This window comes from Pelophylax lessonae (assembly GCF_965119305.1).
Source record: "Pelophylax lessonae genome assembly, chromosome: 2".
Classification (NCBI taxonomy): domain Eukaryota; kingdom Metazoa; phylum Chordata; class Amphibia; order Anura; family Ranidae; genus Pelophylax; species Pelophylax lessonae.
This window is the reverse complement of record NC_138769.1, coordinates 225,902,156-225,923,224: the sequence shown is the minus strand read 5'-3', so window position 1 is coordinate 225,923,224 and position 21,069 is coordinate 225,902,156. Positions and strand designations below refer to the sequence as shown.

Genomic DNA, 21,069 nt, shown 5'->3' with positions numbered 1-21,069 from the left:
GGGTGCTCCAGCCCAGGATCAGCCTCCTTGCCTTGTCCCCTTCTACCCCTCCTAACTGTCACCCCTCTATTCTGCTCTGATGCTTGCACCTCCAATACTCCGCCCACCTCTGTGCAGACCCCTGCCTGCACCTGACTGGTACGATCCTGGCTCTCCTCCGGTATGGACATTCGTCTCAGTGTTGCCAGCTGCTTCCCTAGATTCAGGACCTGGGCTTCCAGGGAAGCAACGTGCTTACATTTTGCGCATTTGTATTCGCCCTCGATCACATGTCTGAGGAACGCATACATATCACAAGATGTACACTGTGTCGCATCTCCACACCCGCCGGGCATTGTACCTACTAATCTAATCTAATGGGGATTCAGCGATTTAAGTCTATCCTATGTGGCTATTTCCTGGCTTCCTAACTCTACCTTCTCACCCTCTGGTACTCCGCTACACTCACTTGACACTCAGTTGCACAACACTCCCAATCTCACAGCCCGGTCAGTCGCACAACACTCACAGTCGCACAGCCCGGTCAGTCGCACAACACTCACAGTCGCACAGTCTGGTCAGTCGCACAACACTCACAGTCGCACAGCCCGGTCAGACGCACAACTCTGTCGCACAGAGTGATCATGCACCGTTAAAGTCCCAAGATACCCCCTCCTTTCCTTCTCTAATGTTTCAAGTTATTTTAAGCAATAAACCAAAAATAATTCTTTATAAAAATTGTGACAAACAATAGGTGTGCTATCCCTTTAAAAACAGCTCAATAAAATACAATACTATACTAATATCAATGACTGTAATAAAATATAAAGTGAAAAAACTTTTAAGAAACATAGAAAAGTGATGGCAGAAAAAGACCGTAGTCCATCGAGTCTCCCCATTTTGTTTTGTTTTTTTCGTTAACTTTTTTTTATAGATCTATGTTTGTTCCAAGCATGTTTGGAGCCATTTACTGTTGACTGTCTCACTACCTCTGCTGGTAGTTTATTCCAAGCATCAACTACCCTTTCAGTAAAATAATACTTTCTAAGATTAGTTTTGAACTTCCCTCCAGTTAGTTTGAGGTCATGTCCCCGTGTTCTTGATTTTGCTTTCAGATTGAAAATCCTTCCCTCGTGCACCTTATTTACCCCCTTGATATATTTACATTTTTTATTCTCTGGAACAGAAGAAATTACTTTTTAAGACTCCAAAAGCTAGAGCAGGTCTAACATGGCCCGCCTTCTCTCCTGGTCCCTGGGCAGCCTGGTGAGAAAAATAAATCTCTGGGGCGGGGGGGGAGTTTGAACTCTAACCTGTAAGCCTCTTTTAAAATCTGGAGGATAAATGCATTTTCGGTGATCTCTGCCCACTGGTCGGCAAACACGGTCAGCCTTCCTCCCAACCCCAAACTGGCGGCACTGTGAATTTTTGGTTGGGGCTGAAGGAGCAAAGATAACACCCCCTTTGACTTGTCCTTATTGAATGACCCCTTCTCTCAGATTTATTTTGTAAATCACGAAAAGGTCCCTTACCCTCGAGGTTTACCTCTCTTAGAGGGGAAACGCTTAAATTTTATCTGAAGAGCCTGCTAGTAGTTCCTCTATAGTGGAACCAAGCAAAAGTTACCCTCAAAAGGAATACCGCACAACTTACTTTTGGAAGCAAGGTCCCCTCTCAGGACTTCAACCAGATAGCTCGCCTACTGGAATTATTAAGTGCTGATGTTATGGTCACAGATTTAACAGTTTCACCTGCAATGTCAGCCAAAAATGCCACAGATTTAGCAACTAAGGGAAGGGATTCTCTAACCTCCTCTACAGGCGTGTCGAAGGAAAGTATAACATCTAATCTTTGAATCCACGTATCTAGATTTCTAGCCACACACGTGGAAGCTAGGGCTGCACCCAGGGAGAAAGCTGAGGCATCCCAGGCTTTACGCAGCAGTGCATCTGCTTTCCTGTCCATCTGATCTTTCAGTATGCCAGAATCCTCGAAGGATAGGTCTGATCTCTTAGATACCGGAGACAGAGGAGCATCTAATCAAGGGCACCTAAAAAATACTGCTTCAATTTCAGACTGAAAGAGATAAAGACTCTTATGGCTCCCTGGACTTAAACAACCCTTTTCCAGGCTCTTTCCACTCAGCAAGAATCAGATCATTCAGAGAATGATGAACTGGAAAGGTCAGAAACAGCCCGAGATTGTTTCAAATTCCAAAGGGGGGGAGATCTGACAGACTATAGGTAAAGGTTACTAAGTAACTGTAACTGACTGAGGTGGAAAGGCCCAACCCCTACAGCCTATCACTAAAAGATTGAAAAGGAGGAAACCACCTCCTTCACAGATAATTGCTTCAAAGAGGCAACTGACTCTGAACACAATGAATACACTCGGAATAAAATTATCACACAGTAACTTCTAGCAACTATCAAGAAATCTAGGCCTACAATTTCCACATTTTTTTTAGAAGTAGTTTGTTGGCCTGGAAGAAAGCAGAGAGTAAGGCTGGCCATACACTATACAATTTTCTTGTTCAACTTTCCTTTAGATTTACCAAAACCATGTAATATAGGGTCAAACCTAAACACTTTCAATTTGTATGCAGTCAGGCAGGCCCTTGCACTACATAGTTTAAGGTAAATCTAAAGGAAATTGAATAAGAAAATTGTATAGTGTATGGCCAGCCTTAAAGCATACAAGGACAACTTTCACGGTCTGCAAAATAACCACACGGGCTCTGATGGCACGCCATTCAAAAAATAGGAGAGACACATACCTTTGAGGCAGTATTGGCAGAGGATACAGCTCCATTAGTAGGGGTGTCCTCACTGTCCATCTTAGGGAGCGCACAGGCTGTAATGCTGATTGGGGGATGCTGTAAGGAGCCTCAAACCCGACTGAATGCGCCGCTGCTAAGGCAGAGCTTCCTGCCACTGCAAGGAGCTGACCGATTCCTACCAGCGCCCCCCCGGTTAGGCATCTTCCCGGGCCAGTGGGGAAAAGGTAACCTCATGTCCGAAAGCATGTTTGGCCACTTCTGGTTCCGGCGCCATCTTGCCACGTCACCAGAAGTGCGTTATCAGACGCCATTTTGGTACACCAAAAGCAGAGAGAGGAAGTCCATACACCGCATGCTCTCCCCTCCTGGCTAACCATGGCAAACATACTTCAGGGGCCCGAAGAGAACCGGGATGCGGAAGTTGCCTTCTCAAGTCAATAAGGCAAGTGCCACCAAACAAGGGAAACCCTTTTAGGTAAAGGAGAAAATACAGCAGACCACAGCCTGAGTATTAACCACCATAAAATACAATACTATACCAATATCAATGAGTGTAATAAAATATAAAGTGAAAAAATGTTTAAGAAACATAGAAAAGTGATGGCAGAAAAAGTCCGTAGCCCATCGAGTCTCCCAATTTTGTTTTGTTACCAGACCAAAGAAAATAACAAACATTTCAGTGTGTACTCCTGGAGGTCTGGAAACACAAAACAAACTGAGGGTCAGAGGACGGGGAGGGCCCTTTAAATTGTGTCCGATTCGAGTTTCCTGTAGCAGGCGGAGCCAATCATCTCTCCAAGTAGCTGTCCTGGAAGATGAAGGGGGAAATTATGAATTGACATAGTGGGGAAGTGTGAGCTTGGAAACCTTTATATTACCTTTATTTTCTTGCTGAAGATCTCTTATTTGAGTATTTTCTTGACATAAAAGCAAGTGTGGTTTGTACTTTGAAGCATCCTTTAACTCTGTCAAGTCTTCTTGATACTGTAGAAGAAAAAAAAAGTAATTGCTTTTACATTTTCATTTAGCTCTGTGCTGTTTTCAGCTGTCTCATTGGTCCACTATTAGGGCTCTTTCACACAGGCGGACCGTTCAGATCCACCTGTATGTTTTTTTGGCGGATCTGAACGACCCCCCAATGCATCCCTATGGGGCATAGGATGTCAGCGGAGACATGTCCGCTGACATCCAATCCGTCAAATCTGGACGGGTGGAAACCCTATTTTCCATCCGTCCAGCGGATCGGATCGGATGGGAACGGACAGACGGTCCGTTCCCATCCGATTCCCCCATAGAGATGCATGGGGAACTGACAGCTGTATCTCCGCACACAGCACGGAGACACAGCTGTCATCCTCCTGCTCAGCGGGGGATCGGCGGATCGATCCCCCGCTGAGATAAACGGAGTCCGTCCTACGGACGGACAGTGTGAAAGGGGCCTAAATCCTCATCAGACAGATCAATTAACTCATCACTAGTTAAAGAGACTAGTTAAAGTCAGCCACATCAGGAATACAAATGAACTTGGACACAGAGACAAGTAACAGCAATACAAACTTGACAGATATTTAAACATTGGCCTACACTATTCAAATGGAAAACAAATTCTGTCTTTAGATACACTTTATCTGCCTGAGATGTAACCACACACTCTACATATTTGCACTATTAGAGTGATCAAACATTAAAGTGGGATCACACCACTTTTCTTTTTTGCAAACTGCTGAGAGAAGAGTAAACCCCCCCAAGTTTTTAAGGACTAAAAGTTGATTTCCAAAAGGAAGAAAGGATGTTCACTTCGCAAGGAAATTTTCCCTTTGTTTAACCACTTGCAGCCCAATCACGTACATGTACGTGATTTACTGCAAATGGTTATACCGGGGTAAAGGCTGCAACTGTCAGCCATGACTCTGGTATTTTTTTTTTTTCTAGAGCCGGCAGTGCTCTACAATGCAAAAGCAATCATAGAGGGTAACTAGCCGCTGGGTTGCTTTTTTCAGGCAGCAGAAGAGGGTCCCCTCTCCAGCCACCTTCTGGAGCCCTAAAATCCAAGCTGGCGGTGGTGCTGGCTTACAATGGAGGGGATTGGAGGCTAGATCATCTCGCATCACCCCTATGCTCTAGGAAACTGGAAGCGACAAGCATTTTCCTCACTTCCGGTTAGGGCAGATTTAAACACTGCCTTTTTTGGAAAGCATGAGATCAAGGTTTTTTTTGTTTTTTTTTTTTCCCCCGCTATCTGATGCTTTTAAGGGTAGAGGAGAGATCTTGTGTCTTTTAGACCCCAGATGTAGCCACAAAGAGGACCTGTCATGCTTTATTTTTTTCACAAGGGATGTTTACATTTCTTGTGATAGGAATAAAAAATGATCCAAAAAAATAAAAGGGACAGTAAAAAAAATAAAACAGTTAAAAAAAAAAAATAATAATTTTGTAAAGCGCCCCAGTCACCCCATGCTCAAGCACAGAGGCAAACGCATATGTAGGTGACCTGCATATGTCAAAACAGTGTTTACACCACATGTTAGGTATCGCTGCAAACTTTATAGCGCGAGCAATTATTCTAGTGCTAGACCCCCATTCTAGCTCTAAACTGGTAACCTGTAAAACATTTTTAAAGCAGGAGATTGGAGATTTTTAAGTATCGTAGTTTGTCGCCATTCCACATTCCACGAGCATGCGCAATTTTAGGTATCAATTTACTTGGTGTAACAGGATCTTTTATATGTTAGCCAAAATAGAGTTACATATTTTTTTTTTTTTTTGCTTTAAAAAATTGGCGTGTATTTTTTCCCAGACAAATTGCGTTTGAAAAACCACTGTGCAGAAACCGTGTGACATAAAAAATTTTATTCTCTAGGGCCTCTGCCAAGAAAAAAATCTATAAAGTTTAGGGGTTCTAAGTAACTTTCTAGCAAAAAGAAAATTGGGGAAATGGAAAAAAAAAAAATGTAATCCCCTTCCATTGGGGAACCCATGCGGGCTCGCTCCTGAGTCCCACTGCTATGTCCATTAACTCACACAGCGGGAATCGGCCCTGCCCCCCCCCCCCCCCCACTGCTATGTCGCTGGATTTGATTGAGAGCAGAGGGAGCCAATGGTTCCCGCTGCTATCCATCGTGTACATCGCTGGATCAGATAAGGGGGCGGTCTAGGAGGAGCTGCAGCACAAAAGGTTTTTCCCCTTAATGCATAGAATGCATTAAGGTGAAAAACTTGAGGCTTTTACAGCTTAAAGTGGTTGTAAAGCAAAAAAAAAAAAAAAAAATACCTACCTTTTCTGGTAAAGTTGTCCCAACCTCTTTCATGGCTTCCACCCGCTTATGCAGAGAGCTTGACTGCTCAATTAAGGACTCTGCAGCATTGTCGTGATCTTTCAGTCTCTCTAACAAAGTTTTGGCATCTTGTAAGATCTTGTCTATAGTGCACGTCATAGCTGCAAAGGACAAAATGAAAATAACATGATAGAAAAAAAACATTGTAGCTATAAAGAAAAAAAAAAAATCTAATTTTTTTTATGTAGCTGTAAAATACTTTATCTTGCAATACGGCACAGGCCAGGCCTGTAATCATAATGAATGGGTTATGCTCCACCTTCAGGTGATTGGATATTGGCAAAGCCAGTCAAAGCTTTGAAACACTCCCTTGAATAATCCCCCCCCCCCCCCACCATGTGATCCACAGTTTTATAGCAAGAAATGAAGGACCAAAAACACAGAGGGTGGGGCCCTGTGCCCAGTGCTGTTCTCCAAGAAAATATTTTACAGGTACATAAAAAATGACAAAAAAAAAAAAAAAAAAAGGAAGGACTTGCTAAGCTGAGAAACAGAAGTCTGATTTTGAAACACCCAAGGTGTGCCAAACAGGTTTAGTAGAATAAGCCTTAGTTGAGAAGGGAGGCTCGTTACCCTTGATAGAATAGGACCAAGAAATGGTCTGGCAAATCCACCTAGCAATTTTAGATCATGAGGCAGCAAACCCTTTTTGGCTCCATCTGGCAAAATGAAGACGAGTCCATATTTCTGATGGATACCATAGCCATAACATAACACAGCTCACATCTCATCCAAACAGTGGATAGATGTCTACTTTGGACCTTTAGGGCAAGGGCAACTTAATATCCTCATTTGTGGATGCCAGCTCTGAAATCTGTCTAACTGAGGTAACAGCCACCAGAAAAGCCACCTTATGGGTAAAATACAGCAAGAGGACTTCCTGGATTGGTTCAAAGGGCAGCTTTTGGAGGACCGAGACTCTCATGGACAGGTCTCACAGTGTCATTGGCGACCGACGGAGCAGGATGATGTAAGCCAGTGGTTCCCAACTCCGGTCCTCGGGACCCACCAACAGGCCAGGTTTGCAAGATAACTAAATTACATCACAGGTGATCTAATTTGCTGCTCAGTGATTGCAGTATTCTAGTCTGCATCCCCCAAGGTAATACTTAAAATCTGGCCTGTTAGTGGGTCCCGAGGACCGGAATTGAGAACCACTGATGTAAGCAACCTATTGAACAAAGGCCTTCAGCAATAGGCTTCGAGGCTAGATGTCTCTGGAACAAAATGACCTGCCCTTTCAGGGTACTCAAGGACAGTTTTTGACTGTAGGAAGGAAAGCAAGTGACCCATAGATTAACGGTGGAGCTGGAAGTTCTTCTGTTCAGACCAATGGAAATATGCCTTCCTGGTACGTTGCTACACCTTGCAGGAAGTAGCCTCTCTTGCCTTAAGAACACCAATACAGTGAAGCATCTTTTCCTTCTGGCCTGAGCCTCAACAACCATGCCAGTACAAAGCCAGCAACTGAGAAGGATGCTAAATGAGACCTTGTGACAGAAGGTCAGGGTGGTTCCACTAACATATGAAGAATGTCCAAGAAAGAAAGCAGATGTGATAACAACTGAAGTGGAGGGAACACATAAAACAGATGGAATTGATCCCACCGAGTCAGATGGGCGTGCACTGCCAATTCTAGAGGATCCCTTATTCCGAACACAAAGCTGTCCAAGTTTCTTGTTGACCATGTACAGTGTCCCTCAACAAAGTCAGACCTCCCTGAACACCTCCAGGTGTAGCAACCATTCCCCTGGCATCAGTTATTGGTCACATACAAAGTCCAACTGCCAATTTTCCACTTCCAGAATGCGCATGGCAGATATGGCTGGAATATTTGTCTCTGCCCAATGTAAGATGAGATCCGTCTCCTTCTGAGCTGCACAACTTTGTGGGATTGTTGGGCTGTATTCTACCAGAAGACCCTTGAGAAGGTACCATAGAAGGGAACGATAAATTGTTCTCAGCTCCAAGATATTGAATGAAAAATATAGCCTCCTTCGGAGTAAAAGTCCCCTGTGCCATGCTGTCAAGCCTGCCTCTGGTGGTCTGTTATCCACTGCTAAGCCTCTGATGTTCAGCTGCCAAGCCTGTCTCTGGTGGTCAGCTGCCAAGTTGGCCTGTGAGGATCTACTGCCAGCTGTCAAGCCAGTTGCTGTGCCAGTTCCCTGGCCCCAGACCCGCCGGGCTGTGCCGGTTCCCTGGCCCCAGACCCGCCGGCCTGTGCCCCTTTTCCTGGCCCCTGACCGGCCGGGCCCCTTTTCCTGGCCCCTGACCGGCCGGGCTGTGCCCCTTTCCCTGGCCCCTGACCGGCCGGGCTGTGCCCCTTTCCCTGGCCCCTGACTGGCCAGGCCCTTTTCCCTGGCCCCTGACCAGCCGGGCTGTGCCCCTTGCCCTGGCCCCTGACCCGCTGGGCTGTGCCCCTTTCCCCTGACTCACCGGGCTGTGCCCCTTTCCCTGGCCCCTGACCCGCCGGGCTGTGTTACTTTCCCGGGCCCCTGACCGGTCGGGCTGTGCCCCTTTCCCTGGCCCCTGACCGACCGGGCTGTGCCCTTTCCCTGGCAAGAACAGTAGAGGCTGCTGCAAGGGAAGGGGTATTGCTGCGCCCCCCCCCCCCCCCACTAAGTGCTCCAGTGTTTTGCTTTCTGCCAGATATTATCCTGCTCTGTTTGCTGTACCCTGTGTATCCTTCCTCTATGTACCCGCTCACCCTTGTTCCTGATCAGTCTTGTTCCCCCCCCCCTAACCCATCTGCACCTCCAGTTTTCCCCTGCCATGCTGCTTATGATGGCATGTCTGCCTAACATGCCGTGTGGACCCTGAGGACATGTAGAGCGATCACTGATCCATTCCATATACCAGGCAGCAATTCTTAGAGATCCCCTACATACAAAACCCATCTAGCACCGCACATATAGATCTCTGTTATCATTCCTGCAAACAGAACATCCTCCTCTTCCCCTTTTACCATTACCTGACCAATCACAGGACTTTCCGCATGAAAACAAACTGAAAACCTATTTCAGCCTTTACCTGTCAAATCTTTCTCTGCGCTCCAACACTGCCGCCAACTTCCGCTGCCATTGACCGGATATCACAACCCAGAGCCCTGGTTGGCAGCATCATAATGACGTACACGACACATGCGGCCATATTTCTTAATGGCATTTTCCCTTGAAACTTCCTATGAAGGGAGAGATATAACCCCAAAAAGTTCAGGCTACTTAACATAAAAATAGAACAACAAACGCATTTATGTGTATTTTACTTGTGTTTTATACAGCGCTTGAAGTCGGGAGAAGGAACCATTTCCTGAATATTGTGTGAGACGTATGCCGCCTAGTGGTCAGTAGCGGTATAGCGTCCAGAACTTTATGTCATGCTTTTCTAAGTCTGAAGCACACTGGATGTTGAGCATAAGCTAGCATTCAATTTATCTGTATTTACATGAATAACATGCACACGGGCATATTTAAATATTCTCTTGTATCTTTTAGTGTCCATGCACACTAAGCTGCAGAAAAATGCCAAGACTGGTGGCAGAAAAAATATGGAGCATATTGTTCACCTGTTTATGTGCATTTACACGTGTTTTTCCCCAAAGCAATAGAAAAATCTACAAACAAATGCCCACTGCCCCACCTATAACTAGTCTTTTCATCAGGGAGCACTGGAAGGGCGACGTAGGTCAAACAAATACAAAGAGATTTCCAAGCTCATCTTACCAAGCAGCATGCGACCAACCAAACTGATCTAACAAAATGCGTTAGAACAGGGGTTTTGTTTGCACACATTTTCAAATACATGCGTAAGCTGCAGGGCCACTTCACAGCACCCCAGTTTTATCTGCAGTCCGAACTCCAAATTTTGAGAACCTCCATAGTAGACGCACATGCATTATAATAGATAGGCAGAGGGCAGATGAGCCTGGAGGGTGCCCACCCCTCTTTAACCTCCCTGGCGGTCTGATTATGTCCAGATTTCTGTGCTAAAAGCGGTACATTCTTTTGCATGGAAATCTGTTGTTTTACATTTTAAAACTCACCTTCCCCTGCGATCCCCTGCCGTCCTCCCCCACCATCCTTCCCCGCCGTCCTCCTGTTGTGTGCTCGGCCGATGCCGGCACCTGTCTTCCGGTTCCCTTCCCTGCGAGCGTTGCGACGCAGGGGGGTGGAACTGGTGGCAATTTAAAAAATGTAAATACACTAAATGACATGATACCAAGTTGTGATCCTAATGGATTACACTGTATCATGCCATTTCACCACAGGATTGCACCTGATGACTTTTCCAGTGCCCTGCCTGTGCTTTTCCAGTTCTTTGTGCCTGGAAAATAGAGAACGACCATGGCGTCCAAAAAGTGTTCTTTTTGCGCAAAAGCGCTTTGAGACGAACTGGAAAACATCGACAGCGAAACTGAGTTACTTGAAGAACTGAGCGATAGCGATTCGTGGGAAAATTCGTCATCAGGTACGGAAAGTGATGACAGCGACAATTCTGATGTCTCTTTCTGGCATATAGCTTGTGGAATTTGGGAAGTATATAAAATGAATCTTCAGAATTTCCAAAGGAAATGGTTCCTCATGAATCATTTGATATACTTCCCAAATTCCACAAGCTATGTGCCAGAAAGAGACATCAGAATCGTCAATGTCGTCACTTTCCGTACCTGATGATGTTCTTCAAGTAACTCAGTTTCGCTGTCGCTGTTTTCCAGTTCGTCTAAAAGCGCTTTTGCGATAAAAGTACGCTTTTTGGACACGATGGTCATTCAAAATTTTCCAGGCACACAGCACTGGAAAAGCACAAGCAGGGCACTGGAAAAGTCACCAGGTGAAATCCTGTGCTGAAATGGCATGATACAGTGTAATCCGTTAGGATCACAGCTTTGTATCATGTCATTTGTGTATTTACACTTTTGAGTTTGCCGCCAGTTCCACCCCCTGCGTCGCAACGCTCGCAGGGAAGGGAACCGGAAGACAAGAGCCGGCAATCGGCCATGCACAGAGCGGGGAGAGACTGAGGACGCCGGAGAGGACAGCGGGGAGGATGGCGGGGGATCACAGGGAAGGTTAGTGTGATTCTGGGGTAATCCCGAGTGTGGCTCGGGGTTACCGATTTTGGTACTGAAAGTTAACCCCGAGCAACACTCGGGAATACCGCCAGGGTGGTTAAAAAAACAGGGGCACACTGGACATCCAGCATATAGCACCATAGCAGCAAAGGTGTCCAGTGCGTCCCATCACCAGTATTCCAACAGTACATACAAATGGCCACTGCCCTCACCTATAACTGGCCATAAATGCACGTATCGTGCGAAGCGCGTAAACGTTAATTAATTTCAATGGCTGGAATAAATTATTATTCTGGCCAGTGAAATGAACTAACGCCCAAGCGCGTTACACGCTTTTATAAGCATTTTTTTTCTGCCAAAACACTTCTGCCAGGGGGAAAGGAGTATTGGAGAGACAGCAAAAATATCCAGTGTGTATGAGGCCTCAGAGGGTTGAGACAAACCATTTAACAATGACAGGATACTTACAATGATCAGCTTTTATTTATTTATGTAAAACCTTTATCTCAAAAGGAAAAAAAACTGTTGATGTAACTGCTTAAAAAAAAAAAAAATTGTTAGCTGGAGATTGGCTTTATTTTGTTAGTTCATCAAACTCTGCACCTATATGTAAGCCTATAATAAGGCTTACCTATAGGCACTGTAAATATCTCCTAAACTTGCACTGTTTAGGAGATATTTACTGTATACTGCGCCGATGACATCATCGGTAAATGCGCTCTGAAGGAACAGCTGCCCATGCCGTTTCTTCAGAGCCCTGTGCCGTGACCGGCGGCACCCGAGGGCTTCGTTTGGAGGTTCCAGGTAGGAAAAAAAAACAAAAAAACAAAACAATTGACCTTACTTCCTCTTTAAAGCTAAGTACACACATTTCGTTTTTTTTTTTTCGTTCAACCCAGCAAGCTGAATGAAAAAAAAAAACTGAGAGGTCGCTGTACTACGTGATGTTGGTGCAGGGATCTCTTCCACTGTGCTATTGTGTTCTGATAGGGGAACTCCCCCCCCCCCCCCCACCACAACACACTGGCAGCCAATGGCTGCGAGCGCTGATCAGCTGCTGGTCAGATGCTGGTTTTCCATCATGCCAGTTGTGAGACTGGCTTCTGTCAGACAGGCAGCTTTACACAGTGTCCAAATGTTGTCTGGTTCCTCCTGAACCGGCCGATATTTGGATCGTGTGTACCCAGTGTAGCAAGGTTTCCAGGCCTGTGGCCTGATGTGGGTCTGCCATTAGTACCGGAATCCTCTCCAGCCCATGTGAGCTGAGTCCCCAGGTGTGACAATTGAAACAGTGACAACTCCGGCATCTTTGTGGTTTTTATTATAAATTAAGGGGATGGGAGAAGGGAATGAGTGGGATACTCCTCTCTGGGATTGAATTAATTACAATTGGGACTTTAATCCTGGAAAAATGCTCATTGGCGCTTCCTTGACGCTAGCCAGCGCCAACCAACGCTCACTGACCCTGAGAACACTTTGTACAACAGAGTAGGTGTTGAATCACCGACCCATAGTCCAGTAGATCCAAGACTGAACTGTAGTACTCCTGACACTGCTTCACTGTGTAAGTCTTTGAATACTTTTCCCCCGCCTGGCACAGCTTGAGGTAGTATTTTGTAGAACTCCAAATAGCTAACACTGTAACTGGCACACGCAATACAATTCAGGGCCCAGACTGCAGGTGCCCCCTTTGCTCCTTGAACTCTTCAGGGTCCACTGACTATGTACCCCCTTTACACTTCAGGGTCCTCAACCTAGGTACCCCCTTTACAGCTAGCTGACCTTGGATCCCCGAACCTCTTCCGGAGGGGTCCCCTCTGACCCCAGGGGCAGTCCTCAGTACTCACGACCTGTGTAGGCTTTCCTGAGACTGGACTCCTCTCTCTCTGCAAGCTCTCGGCACTGCGGATCCCCCTCAGCTCAACTCAGCACTCTCTGGACTCTCAGGCGACACCCGAGACATCCACCTTCCTCAGACAGGAGGAGAGACAGCCGCACTCTCCTTCCTGGGACTCTGCTCCCCCCAAAGACACCATGCCACGCACTTCCCCCCAAACTTATACCCACTCCCAGAATCCCTTGCAGCGTAATCTGCCTTCTGGGGTAGTTACAAGCTGGGATGTGTCCCCTGATTGGGCTTCCGTCACTGCCCTATGAGAAGCCTCTCACAGGAGCCAGTGGGGATATTTCTCCCCTCAGCAGGCACATCTGGAAGCCCTGACTAGATAAACCACAGCCCTGCTGTTAGGCAGACAAGGCCCACTATAGTTTCACTTAGCACCTATTTGTAGGGTGCTACACCCACCCCACACCAAAATGAGTCAGGTCCCTCTGACTCTGAGGCAGCCGCCTCCTATCAAAAACTCTGCCGAAAAAGAATCAGGATTATCCCACAAACCTGGAAAGGGGGAGAAGGGAAAAACAAATTTACAGAATAAATTAGCGTGAAAAAATATATCTTTATATCTGCTGTATATGTATACATGTATATACACGTTTTAAGGTGCATGAAAACAGATGCACCCCCAACAAATGAACTCACCTGGTGGAGGACAACAAGGAAAAATATAATGCAAACATCCTGACTGCCTAACTCTAAGGTGGTCCCACCTGTATGAAGAAAGGAAGCAAAAGTTAGTCAATCTCATACATCACATGGAAATCACATCACATTTCTAAATAACTGACAGTTGAATAGAAAGACCCTCCTTCAAAATTACAAGGGCGACCTTTCCATTCCCTCCCTGATGGCCTCTGCCAACCAGTGTCTTGACACGCCGGGGTCCTCCTTTAACTTAGAAGAGCTGATCCCCTGACACTAGCTGTCTAAACAGAGTCCTCTTTATTGAAGTGAAACACAGCGCCCCCTGCTGTCTCTTTGAGCACTTCAGTAAGGAAACAGGGCAGGCCACAGTCTCTGATGGCCTACAGTCCTGCTGAGTCAGGGAAACATCACAAGGGTCCAGCACGGCACCCTACACCAAAGCTCTTGGCCCTCACAAACTTTGCAACAATTTCTTCTTCTGTGTAGACTGTGGGTGAAATCTCACTCACCATTTGTAATCCACAACAGACCCCGACCCGATGGTCTAAGAAGGTCTAACAATGCAACACTTGACTTTCCCAAAGACCCTGGCCCGATGGCCCACGGGGTCTATTTCACTTCAACAGATGCAACTTGAATTCAGCACTCTATTATTGTATGAACAAAAGATTTCCTTAGTCAGTTGTGGTAGCCGGCCGGCCACACAAATTTTCTTGTTAAGTCTCTCCTTCCTCCTTTAGCCACTAATTAATTTATTTTCTCTCAGATATAGTACTCCAGATGAGGTATTTGAACATATTCCCCATTTTCTTTTTTGACTCGGATGAACCAGGTTTGTCTGGAGCCATCTGGGCGACGGAACTCCACCCTATCTATGTAGATGGAGCGTCCATAGTACCACTGAACATAGGCGTGAGCTGCCTATGGCATTAGGGTGTGTACCTCAAACCAAAGCTCAAACACGTGTGTGCATGCGTGTGTGCGTGCGTGTATGTGTATATATATGTCAGAGGCCGTGTGGACATGATACAGGACATGTCAGAGGCTGTGCAGACATGGTACAGGAGATGTCAGAGGCTGTGAGGACATGGTACAGGAGATGTCAGAGGTTGCAGACATATTACAGCAGATGTCAGAGGTTGCAGACATGGTACAGGAGATGTCAGAGGCTGTGTGGACATGGTACAGGAGATGTCATAGGCTGTGCGGACATGGTACAGGAGATGGTCATATAGGAGGTCTGACACATTATATGTACAGATTGTACAATCTTCTTTAGATTTCCCATAAATGTAACAGGAGACCCCCCCCACCTAAGCAATTTATTCCATTTGTACAGTGCATGGCCACCATTGTCAGAATGTAATGTGTATGGTGATCTTTAAATGATGACAAATAGCAACCAACCAATCTGCAATCTTCTATCATTATTCTGTCAGCTGTAAGTGGGAGGTATCTGACATGTGATTGGCTGTGTGGGCTGCCCTGTACAATGGAGCGGGTACACCTTGCAGGTACCGAGTCCTCCTGGATCGGTCATTGGCAATGCAGTGAAAACAAACAATAGTAGAGGAGGCAGCATGAGGATCCTTACCAGGCATGGGACACTCCACACTCGAGTCGACTCTGCCAGCATGAAACCGGACTGCACTGCACACTCAGACACTCTCAGTCATGAGACTCTGACTGACCTCAGGCTAACCTGCGATCACATGCTGCTGGCGTGCGTGACGTCTCGTCGTCTGTGTGGGAGACTGGGAGGGGGAGGGATCGTCGGCGCTGTGACAGAGACTCGCCAGCCAGCTCGCCTCAGTTGAATTGATGCACCAGCCACCAGCACCACCGTCCGCCGCGCAGGCGCAGCCGCCCCCTGACGTCATGCTGCTCACAGCAGCTGACGTAGGAAGAGACAGACGCCGGTCACTCTGGAGCGCAGCGGGGGCCGGGGGCGGGGCAGTGCACGCAGCCTGCACAGCGGCCAATCAGCGGCGAGCGCGAGCGGCCCCAATCAATGCAGCGGCCGGCAATACTTAAAGTGGCGCTGCGGGCGGCCCTATTAAAGCGGCCGGCCCTGCAGGGAAGGATGATTAGGGTGTGCCTATGCCACTGAACCTTGACCTTTTTAAATTTGTCTTTCAATCCTTCCTCCAGAGAATCTCTGTACCGCTTAGGGACAAATAGATAGTCCCAGATAAGTTCATCGCACCACCAGTCTCTGTATTTTTCCACTAATAGCATGACCTCCCTTGGAGCATATGGGTAGTCATAGCCATACTCCAAGGCAACTTTCTTTTGCATCCGCCTCTGCATTCTTGACAGTCTGGGGAGGGTTTTCCGGTTACCTCTCCCTGGTGGAGAAAATGGGGTATGCACTCTTTGGATCATCTCCTCATAGGCAGTGTTCTGATCCCTGGCCCGAGCAATATTTCCTGGTGGGGTGAGGTCTGGGACCCTTGTAACATAGGCCTCACAGAACCCCAATTGCTGAGCCAGTTACCCCCTCTCAATAGCGTCCTTGGCTTCCTGGTCTAGGGGTGCAACAACTTTGGGACCTGGGGAGCTGCTTCCAGTCTCTGATCCCCAATTCAATACAGGGTAATGTGAACTGCCTGCAAAGAAGATGTGATGCGGGAACCCACACAGAATCGCACTGGTTTCCGCATCCCAATAGTGTGAACCCAGGCTTAGGGTATGTCAGTTGATTGATCCCCTGCTGGGGCATTTGGGGTTCCTCTCACCAGCTGCTACATAACCACAAAACAGGCAGTAATATCCATATGTTTCATTTGTATTTCTTATTTTCCTAAGAATGTTTCTTTGAAAGAACAACTATGATAGCTGTGCTTGAATAGGATTTTGTCTTGTTTTTTCATTTTTTTTTTATGTAAGCTTAAAGTGTTACTTAACTCAGGACCTCACTATATCTGGCCTCCCACAGTGCACAGAGCATGGAAATGCAAGTATTTTACTAAATATAAACTGCTAAATACCTTTTCTCATCAGCAGTATATAGCAGTCCTGTGACCTCAGTCAGTGGCTGGTTAAAGCTTGTAGGACGGGTTTTCATTCTCCCAGTTTTGTCCTATGGGGCTGCAGGACCCCTGACCCTCTGTCTGAACAGTGCTGATTGATCCTGTGCTCTTACCTCCAAACATTTTAAGATGGGAATGAGGGACAGCCATTTAAAAAACGTATGTAGGCATAGGACACACCCCCTGCCACACCCCCTTAAAGGAGAATTATACAAAAAAAAAAGATAAGTTAAAACCACAAGTGCTTTATTTTTTACCATTAATATTCCTTTATACTGGCTTTTGACATTTACAAATGAAGCAATTTAGAAATTGGATGAAACGTTTTGCACTGGAAAACACTTTTTGAAAGACAAATAGTAAGTTTTATATAAAACGCTATAGATCAGACCAACATAAGGGATGAATGAGGAGGACAGAGGGACAGAGGGACTTTGTTCCAAATCAGGGACAGTCCTACAAAATCAGGGACAGTTGGGAGCTGTGTGTGCTGATCATGTGCACCCTCCCAAGAAAAAAAATTCTCTTTAGTAATACACACATCAAACTGAGCATGTGCTAAGCTTTGTCTTACTAGGATATAGATTGGGGACGGTGAAAGAATGTGAGGATCAGAGAAGACAGTATCAAACAGTCTTTTTACATAATGCAGAAAATGAACCCCTTAAGTTCCATAGTGAGTATAACAAGCAGGCTTTACTGCACATACAGACCATTTTGACTGTAGTGGGTTTAGTAACAATTTAATGGTTTAATCGAATCCATTTTACATGATGCAGGTATATGGGTTTTTTTGTCAGTGACAATTTCTCAATAACATATCATTCATAGAGCCTGTTTGCTTTAACAATCATTTTCCACCTAAGAAGTAGAAATAATATAGTTGCCCAGGCATATGAGGAGTTGTACAGGAGACAGCAGCTTCGACACAGCAGCAGCACCATTAACTACCGCTGCTGTCAATCAAAGTCAGCTAGCCAATCAGGAGAGAGAGGGGGCGGGGCCGGGCCAGGGCTCGGTGTATGAATGGACACAGGGAGTTGTGACTTGGCTCGAGTGCCCCATAGCAAGCTGTTTGCTGTGGGGGGCACTCACCAGGAGGGAGGGGCCAGGATCACAGAAGAGGGACCAGAGAAGAGGAGGATCCAGGCTGCTCTTTGCAAATCCACTGCAACAGAGCAGGTAAGTATAATATGTTTGTTATGTTTATAGGGGAAAAAAACTACACTTTACAATCACATTAAAATATCCGCGGGCCAGGATTCATCAAGAGCGCTGATGGGCTGGACATTTAGCGACGGCGCTCCAGGTGCGGCCCGCGGGCCGTAGGTGGCCGACCCATGTCTTAATGCATAGAATGCATAGAATGCATTAACATAAAAAAACTTCTGACTTTACAATCACTTTATAATGTTGCCATAGATGAGTCCATTTTTTTTCATTCAACTACCGGGTTATAAAAAAAGCTAAATGGGGGGGATCCTTCCCATTGTGCCTTTGTATTCTGACAGTGGGAGGACTAGGCTATAGCCTGCTGTGCTGATCGAGCAGAAATCTTCCAGCAGGGTGGTTGAGCAGAAGTCGATGAGTAGATCGACTTCTGTTCAACCATAGTGGCCGTACATGCTGAACTGGTCAAATTTGATTCATGCATGGCCAGCTTTAGCTGTACTGTTATCACCAGGGAGATTCCCTGTGGAGTTGTCAAGGACACATGATAACAAAAGTTTTTAGGCCTCTATCAGCAAGGCACTTTTCACCTGCTGTACATGCTCACCTTCTTCAGATCATAAAGGAGAAAAGTGAGATGTTGCAGCTCTGTGGGCACTGGGATATAGCCAGAAGAGGCTGTAAGAGCTGGGCAGCAGAACTGGCTCCCAGTATATATCACCTTAAGGGTCTAATATGTATTTCGGGGGATCTTTAGAAGAGTCTTTGCGTCATCTCTTTATCCACTTCCCGCCTGCCCTATAGCAGAATGACGGCTGCAAAGTTGTTAAGTTATCCTGACTGGGTGTCATATGACATTTAGCAGGATAATCCACTCGCGCACGCCTGTGAGGGCACGCAGGGCGGTGATCGGTGGTGCGGTGTGTCGCTCTAACATGTTGATAATCAGTGTATTGATCATCAGTGCAGACCCATCAAGGATGCCCACTAGAGCCCATTAGGGATGCCCGCTAGAGCCCACCAGGGATGCCAACCCATGCCCACCAGGGGTGCCAACCTGTGCCCACCAGAGATGTCAATCAGTGCTCATCAAAGATGCCAATCAATGCCTATTAGGGATGCCAATCAGTGCCCATTAGTAATGCCTGTCAGTGCCTCCTCAATAGTGCTGTCTATCAGTGCCATCTATCAGTGCCCATTAGTGACGTCCATCAAAGCCCATTAGTGATGTCCATCAGTGTCACCCATCATTGCTCATCAGTGCCACCCATCATTGCCCATGAGTACCACCTATAGGTGCCCATCAGTGCCACCTATCAGTGGCCATCAGTGCCACCTATCAGTGCCCTTCAGTGCCGCCTATGAGTGCCCATCAGTGCCGCCTATCAGTGCCCATCAATGCTGCCTATCAGTGCCACCTATTAGTGCCCATCAGTGCTGCATATTAGTGCCCATCAGTGCTGCATATCCGTGCACCTATCAGTGCTCATGAGTGCTGTATATTAGTGCCCCATCATCGTTGCCCATCAGTGCCACCTCATCAGTGCTGCCTCATTAGTTCCCATAAGTGCCCGTCAGTGCAGCCTCATCAGTGCAGGAGAAAACTTACTAAGTTACAAAATTTTATAACATTTTTCAAAATTTTTGTTTTTTTTACTTGCTTAGCAAGAAAGAAAAAACCCATCTAACCCATATATGATCTAATACCACCAAAAGAAGCTCTATTTGTGGTACAGTGTTGCATGACCGCGCAATTGTTATTTAAAATGCGACAGCGCTAAAAGTTTAAAATTGGCCTGCGCAGGAAGGGGCTGAAAGTGAAAGGACCCTGCATTAGCTATATCTGGCCTTCCACAGTACACAGAACATGGAAATGCAATTATTTTAGTAAATAAAAACTGCTAAATATCTTTTCTCATTAGTATATAGCAGTGCTATGACTTTTATCAGTATCCAGCTAAGCACTGGTTAAAGCTTGTAGGAGGAGTGTTCATTCTCCTCTGACTGTCCTGTGAGGCTGCATGACTCCTGTATTTCTGTCTGGACAGAGCTGATTAGCCCTGTCCTGATCACATGCACTCTCCCAAAATTAAAAAAACAAAAAACTCTCTAGCAATACACACCAAACTGAGCATGTGCAGAGTGCCCCTGTACTATCAGCAGATGGATTGGGGACAGTAAAAGAAGGGGAGGATCAGAGAACACAGGACCAAACAACCTTTTCACACAATGCACATGATTAACCTCTTAGGTTCCACAGTGAGTATAACAAGCATGCTTCACTGCATATACAGACTGTTTTTACTGTTGTGGGTTTAGTAACACTTAAAAAAAAAAAAAAAAAAAAAAAAAAAAAGGAAACAGGAAAAAGTAATTTGCCAGTAATTAAAAATACTTTTATACTTTGTAAACATCAGCGCTGCTGCACCACTTTCTGTACATCATAAAGATGCAACCTTCATAGGCCAGATTAGGGCATCCCCAGGCATAATATTTAAAACAATTGGGCATTTTCATTCATTTTATTTTGCATTTGCAAAAAAATCACTGCTTCTCCTCTTTGTAAACAAGTTTCTGCATTGGTACATATTAGGGATAGATATGTTTTTTTCAGGGCCGATACCGATACCAATATTTTGGTCACAAAGTATCGATATCGGCCGATATGGGCCAATATTTTGTACATTTAAAGTTTTGAAAAATAAAGAAAATTTTTTCACACAAATCTGGTGGGTGGCTGGCTGTCTGGCACCCTGTGGTGGGTGGCTGGCTGTCTGGCACCCTGTGGTGGGTGGCTGGCTTGCTGGCACCCTGCGGTGGGTGGCTGGCTGTCTGGCTGGCACCCTGTGGTGGGTGGCTGGCTCTCTGGCACCCTGTGGTGGGTGGCTGGCTTGCTGGCACCCTGCAGTGGGTGGCTGGCTGTCTGGCTGGCACCCTGTGGTGGGTGGCTGGCTTGCTGGCACCCTGCGGTGGGTGGCTGGCTGTCTGGCTGGCACCCTGTGGTGGGTGGCTGGCTCTCTGGCACCCTGTGGTGGGTGGCTGGCTTGCTGGCACCCTGCAGTGGGTGGCTGGCTGTCTGGCTGGCACCCTGTGGTGGGTGGCTGGCTCTCCGGCACCCTGTGGTGGGTGGCTGGCTTGCTGGCACCCTGTGGTGGGTG

At 46.4% G+C, this 21,069-nt stretch overlaps 1 protein-coding gene across 1 annotated transcript in view; it reads right to left on the bottom strand.

The window, feature by feature from the left end:
- Window positions 1-9,193, bottom strand: part of SIKE1 (suppressor of IKBKE 1) — a 46,847-nt gene extending 37,654 nt beyond the window's left edge. Inside the window, exons 1-3 of the mRNA XM_082247827.1 lie at window positions 9,124-9,193; window positions 6,034-6,194; window positions 3,637-3,742 (exon numbers count right to left, since the gene is read on the bottom strand). Coding sequence (XP_082103953.1) covers window positions 3,637-3,742; window positions 6,034-6,192 — 265 coding nt within the window. The 5' untranslated portion in view covers window positions 6,193-6,194; window positions 9,124-9,193. The remainder of the gene's footprint in view (window positions 1-3,636; window positions 3,743-6,033; window positions 6,195-9,123) is intronic.
- Between the last annotated feature and the right edge of the window lie 11,876 nt (window positions 9,194-21,069).